Source organism: Candida albicans, chromosome 3 (genome assembly GCF_000182965.3).
Source record: "Candida albicans SC5314 chromosome 3, complete sequence".
Lineage (NCBI taxonomy): Eukaryota > Fungi > Ascomycota > Pichiomycetes > Serinales > Debaryomycetaceae > Candida > Candida albicans.
Genome location: NC_032091.1, coordinates 480,632 through 487,474, shown reverse-complemented (window position 1 = coordinate 487,474; position 6,843 = coordinate 480,632). Strand labels below are relative to the sequence as shown.

Sequence of the window (6,843 nt, the reverse complement as noted above, 5' to 3'; positions counted from 1 at the left end):
GAAAGACTATAAGATTCTTTAAAGTATTAATAAATCAAACCATATAAATTATGTATCTTCATATGATCGATTCGGTTAATTTTTTTTAAAAAAATGTTTCCTGATTGTATTACATTTTTTTACACGAGAATGAATGAAAAAACCGAAACTGAAATTATTTTGACGTTTAATAAATCTTATAGCTGGCTCGAACATAAGTGAAATTACGGCAAATAAAGAAATCAAATTATCATTCCCTTCTTAGTATTGTCAATTTTTGGTAAATCACAAACAAAAAAAAAATTAGACAAAAACAAAACAAACCACCACAAGGAAGAAAAGGAAAGGAGAGAGAGAGGTGAAAGAGAATCATTTGACATTTTTTTGGATAATCGGTAATATCTTCCATTTCCAAATACTTTAAATTGGTTATTTATTGTTCTCTTTTTTTTTTATTGGTAATAACCATCTAATAGCAATTGTCATTGAAACAAACTGATTTTACATTAGTAGTACAATATTACTAATATATTGAAAGAAAAGGAAGCTTTTTTGGTTTTGGTTTTGTTCCCCTTTCTTTTTATATTTTATTTTATTTTTTTTTTTTGGCTTTTTCGGTTTTCCTTCTTTCCTTGCAAGTTCCTCATTTTCATTCTTTTCTTACCATTTTGAGTCTTTTCCAACCTCAAATTCAATTTCAAAATTCATTCTACTAATTCATTCTTGTTGCTCCCGTTATTTCATTTTTTTATTTTATATTCAGTTGTTTTATGAAATAAAATTATAGTCTTATTATTATTGAATCATCGTTATTATTATTGTATCTCAGTTCATTAATTTTAAAAAAAAACTGAGTTGGAATTTGTTTTTTTTATAATAAAAAGAGAATAATCAAATCAAGTTGAAGTCAATACTCAAATCCATTTGTTTACTTTGACCCATCCACATTCAATCATCAACTCAATTCATCTCCATAGTAGTACCACCTGATTATTATTATTATTATTATTATTATTATTACATTTTATTTTTAATTTTTTTTTGTTATTTAATTTTCTATTTTATTTGTTTTCATTAGTATATCATCCCCCATTACACGTTTGATTCAAATTCCAACTTTTAAACCATGGGTTCTTGTGCTTCGAAATCGGCCGATCAAGGTAACGGCACATCAAAACAGCAACAATCAGCTCAATCCACACAAGGAAAGCGGCAACAGCAACTGCAAGCCATTCAACAAAAGAATAAGGAGAAACAGCAATCAAGACAAAAAGAACAGCAAGAAAAACATCAGCAACAGCAACAACAACAACCACAACCACAATCACCATCTGATTCAAATGCTGATGGAACTTTGAAAAACGGTTCTGATTTTTATGAGACTTTAAAGCACCCTTCTGATAGCCTGAATGACAATGGTCACCTCAAAGAAAACCATTCCCAGGACTTGTCCAATGGCACAGCAAACAAAAATCTAATAACAAACCCAGTTGATGCAGCAGGAAATTCAAATCCAAGTAAAGATGTCAAAGTATTGTTATTGGGATCAGGTGAAAGTGGTAAATCTACTATAGTTAAACAAATGAAGATTTTACATTCAGATGGTTATACTCAAGATGAATTAGAAGAGTATAGACCATTTGTTTATAAAAACATTTTGGATTGTATTAAGAATGTGATAAATGCTATTATTGATTTACAACCGGATTTAATCAGAAAACCCGATTCACCTCAACTTGAAGAAGACCATGAAGAGGACTTGAAGGTCACGGGATTAACTAGTGAAAATAATCATGTTCCAACTGCAAATGGATCAGTTACAAATCAACCACCACCACCACCAAAACAACGCAAACACATATTAGAGTATGATATGTTGAATGAAATTTTAGATTATGATTATCCGTTGAATTTAAATCAACAATTTGATCCTGATATTGCCATTAAAATTAAGAAAGTTTACGAGACCCCTGAAGTGAAAGAATTTATGCTTCAACGTCAAGGTGATTTTTATTTAATTGATAGTACTGATTATTTTCTTTCTAATCTAGATAGAATATGCCTTGCCGGTAATTATGAACCAAATGTCACGGATGTATTAAGAACAAGGAAAAAGACTTCTGGTATTTTCATTTATACTTTTGATCTTGGTAATGGATTAAATATGAATTTATTTGATGTTGGTGGTCAAAGGTCAGAAAGAAAAAAATGGATCAATTGTTTTGATAATGTTTCCACAATTATCTTTTGTGTGGCCTTGAGTGAATATGACAATTTCTTACTAGAAGAAAGTAATACCAATAGATTAGAAGAAAGTTTAGCATTGTTTGATAGTGTGGTGAATTCAAGATGGTTTTCCAGAACTACAGTGGTGTTGTTTTTGAATAAAATAGATGTGTTTGCTGAAAAACTAAAATATTCCCCCTTGGAGAATTTTTTCCCTGATTATAAAGGAGGATCTAATATTTCAAATGGTGTGAAATACATTTTATGGAGATTTAATAAATTGAATAGATCAGGATTGAACATATATCCCCATGTTACTCAAGCTACTGATACATCTAATATTGAATTGGTGATGGCAGCTGTTAAACAAACAATTTTAGAAAATTCTCTTAAAGATAGTGGTATTTTATAGTTTTATGCAAATTGTCATACACACATTTGTACTTTCTTTTTTTGATTTTCGTCGTTTGTTCAGTTCTCTAGAAGTTTGTATAGCTTGAAGGTTGATTAGAAACGAGTCACAGCAGCAAAGGACATACATTAAGCCATTTCAATTGGGATGTAAGTTACTTTCTACAAAGAAATACAAATACTTCACCATTCTTGTCACTTGTACCATTCAATCTACAAGCACCATATTAAAACTCCATAGGTTGGTTATAGTGTGGAAGAGATCATGAGTTTGGTACAATATACACGACAAACGCGATGTGTGATTTCTGATATTTTTCTTTCTTCTCATTAAGCAACATCAAAAAATCAAAACAAACCCCAACACACAGAAAGGTTGATCCCAACTCATCAAAACACCATAACTATCACCATTTACAAAGAGGTTTTGTTCTGAAAAAATGGATATACCACCAAAACCAACTCTTAAGGCAATTAAGAAATTTAGAACTTTGGATGAAATAAAATATGCCATGAAACATGTTTTCCAAGATGCTCAATTAGGTTTAGCAGGACATAGAAAATTAGTGGTAATTTTGAAAAATGTATTTAAAAAAGCCATTGAATTAAATCAAATTAATTTCTTTGCCATGTGTTTTACTAAATTGTTATCTAAAGTATTACCTTTGAAAAGAGGAGTTTTGGCAGGTGATAGAATAGTCAAATTTTGTTATCTGTTTGTTAATGGTCTTGTAAAAGATGCCAATGAAGAAAAACGTTCCAAAGAAGAAGAAAAAGAAGAAAAAGACAAAGACGAAGACAAAGATACGAATGAAAGTGATAAAAATGAAGAAGATCAGGAAGATCAAGAAGGAGAAGGAGATCAAGAAACTCCAATTTCGGAATTCATATCATATTTGATAAAATATTTATTGAGTGGGATAGAGGCTAAAGATAAACTGGTTCGTTATCGTGTTGTACAAACATTAGCATACTTGGTTGAATTCTTGACCGAGATACACGAGAATAATACATTGGAAGCGTTATATACTTTATTAAGTAATAGGCTACAAGATAAAGAGCTGTCGATACGTATTCAAGCTGTTGTGGCATTATCACATTTTCAATTATTTGAATTTAGTATTGAAGGTGATACTGGAGAATTTGAGGATGAATTAATATCAAGTAACCAAATTCAGAATAAATTGATAAATTCCATTCAAAATGATGATAGTCCAGAAGTCAGACGTGCAGCATTAATGAATTTGGTTAAAACACAAGATACAATACCGATTTTACTTGAACGAGCCAGAGATTCCAATTCTATTAATAGAAGATTGGTTTATTCTAAAATAGCTCGTGAATTAATAACTGATTTGGATGATCTTGAATTTGAAGATAGGGAATTTTTATTAAAATGGGGGTTAAATGATCGTGATGAAACTGTTAAAGCAGCCGCCACTAAAATGCTTACCATTTATTGGTATCAATCTGTCAATGAAGATTTATTAGAATTAATTGATCAATTAAATGTCAAGAGTGCTATAGCTGAACAGGCCATATTAGCATTTTTTAAAAATAAACCAGAAGTTCTTGAAACTATTAAAATTGATGAATCATATTGGAAAAATCTAACTACAGAAAAGGCATTCTTGATGAGGACGTTTTATCAATATTGTAATGAGAATCAATTACATGCTTTAATGGATGCCAATTTCCCTGAATTACTTGATTTGTCAATAACATTAGAAAAGTATTTGTCAGTGAGGTTGAAAACTATAAATGAAAATGAAAATTTAGTTAAGACATGGGAAACTTATAATGCCAAGATTGACGAATTAGATAATCAAATATTTAGTCTTGAAAACCAGATTTCCAGAATAAATACTGATGCCGATAATTTCCGTAAAAGTTTATCTAACATTGAAGAAGATATTATTGAAATCAATATTGCTAAGGATTTGTTCAAAAAGAGAATTAAACAATTGAAAAACAACAGTGGGAATCTAGAAGATTTGATTACTGAAGAAAATCAAGAGATTGCTGATCAAATCAAGGATTTCCTGATGGAAGATTTGCAACAACAATTGGAAGATATCAATAAAAATCTTGATGAAATTGAACATCAACCAGAAGATATAACGGCTAAATTAGAAGAACTTCAAACAAAATATGATTCTTGTATTAGGGCGCTTGAAACCACTAGTGAATTGAAAATTCAGACTGTTCAAATCTTTGAACAAGAACATGAAAATGATTGTATCCCCTTTGTAGATGCTTTGAAAGAATTAGAATTCATTATTAATCAATTATTATTAATTGTTAAAGATTTTGATTATGGAGATGAAATGGCAAGAAGAAAATTGTTACATATAATAAGAATGACATTAACTGAAGATAAATTACCTGATGGGTTAATATCAGTGGCACTTAGAGTATTACGAGCACTTTCTATAAATGAAAAAGATTTTGTTTCCATGGCGGTAGAAATAATTACTGATATTCGTGATTCTCGAGATGATGAAGAGTTCCATTCTGCTGCCGCTACATTTGATGATGATGATGATGATATTTTGGGAAATGGTGATGATGAATCTCAACAATCATCATCACTCAGTGCAGTAACAAAGAAGCGAAGAATTGAACCAGATATGCCACCAGATGATATTGTGTTAAGATGTCTTACCATGACACAATATGTATTGGAAGTAATTACTCATAGTTTGGATGATCATCTTTCATTGAGTTCTATTTACAGTGGTATTGTCAATTATGCTATTCAGAATGAATCGAAAAAGAAATTATATCTTGCTGGGTTAACTTGTTTAGGACTTTATTCTTTAATTGATTCCAAAATTGCCAGAATTGCAACTACAACATTATTACTGGCAATGAGAAGTAATGGTGAAGAAGTGAAAGAGATTGGAATGAAAGCTATTGTGGATATATTGGCAATTTATGGTATGAGTATTCTTGATAAATCATCTAAATACAAATATTCAAGAATGTTTTTCAAAGTTTTAAATTCATTTGATGCACCAAAATTACAATGCATTGTCGCTGAAGGATTATGCAAATTGTTTTTAGCCGATATTTTGTACAAGACTGACAAACGGAGTTTATTTGGAAATGCTATTCAAGGTGGTGGTGGTGGTGGTGGTGGTGGTAATGATGATCCAACTACCACCAATGACGATGAAACTGAAGAAGAAACAGATCGAGAGCATGAAAAGCATTTATTTGAAGCGATTGTACTTATTTATTTCAACCCCAACACCAAATCAAATCAAGAATTACAACAAATTTTGTCATTTTGTATTCCAGTTTATGCCTTTTCTCGTATAAATCATCAAATCAATTTAGCTGCAGTTAGTGGTGATGTTATTTATCGACTTTTCACTGAAACAGAAACAGAATTATCGCCAAGTGTTATAATCCCTCAATTAATATCATGGTGTGATCCTCGAAATTTAGTTAAATTATCGAATGAGGAAATAAATCAAGCAACATCACATTTATGGCAATGTGTTTATTTATTACAAGTGGTTGAACAAGTAGATGCTCGTAATGTTAAAAGATGCATCATTAACAATTTGAATAAATTTCATATAACGGAAGAATTAGAGTCAAATCAATTACAAGCTTTAATTAAAGCTCTTGATGCTACAGTTGAATTATTTACTAATAATGAAGATAACCCTAATTTTATCTTGGATAAACCAACAAAGAAGAATTTTGATATTTTTATTGAATCAATAAAGAATAAATTGGAAATTGCTCAAAAAAGAGAAGAAAATGAACTGATTAAAAGTGGTACAAATTCAATATTACATGAATTAGATGATTTAGATATTGGAACTGGAGAGAGTAGTCAAATATCTATAAAATCAGAAACAAAAAGAAGAGATCTGGATCGATCTCTGCAAGTTAGTAAAACCACATCACCAGAAACTTCAGAAAATGAAGATGAAGAGGATGATAATGAGGAGGAGGAGCAAGAGAAGAAGAAAAGTTTTACTGATGGAAAAAATAAACTTGAACTAAAGGCAGATAAGTCAATCACATTTAAAGCTGAAGACAAGAGGGAAGGGTCAGTTGAAATAGATCATGGTCAAGAACAAGTTCTAGTTGAATCAAAGAAAGCCATTGATAGTAATGTTGAAGATTCTTTAAAAGATATAGATAAGTTTTTAGAAGAAGCAGATGATGTTGATTATGGTGATATTTCAATGGATGATTGATTTATTG

The 6,843-nt window shown here is 30.4% G+C and overlaps 2 protein-coding genes across 2 annotated transcripts; both read left to right on the top strand. All coding sequences in view use genetic code 12, as the record gives it.

The window, feature by feature from the left end:
• Window positions 1-1,105: 1,105 nt before the first annotated feature.
• On the top strand, window positions 1,106-2,617 carry GPA2 (guanine nucleotide-binding protein subunit alpha; the record flags this gene model as incomplete). The annotated part of the gene is made up of 1 exon (XM_716607.2): window positions 1,106-2,617. The coding sequence occupies one exon, from the start codon at window positions 1,106-1,108 to the stop codon at window positions 2,615-2,617; it is 1,512 nt and encodes a 503-aa protein (XP_721700.2).
• A 439-nt stretch (window positions 2,618-3,056) lies between these two features.
• On the top strand, window positions 3,057-6,836 carry YCG1 (condensin subunit; the record flags this gene model as incomplete). The annotated part of the gene is made up of 1 exon (XM_716608.2): window positions 3,057-6,836. The coding sequence occupies one exon, from the start codon at window positions 3,057-3,059 to the stop codon at window positions 6,834-6,836; it is 3,780 nt and encodes a 1,259-aa protein (XP_721701.2).
• Window positions 6,837-6,843: the final 7 nt, after the last annotated feature.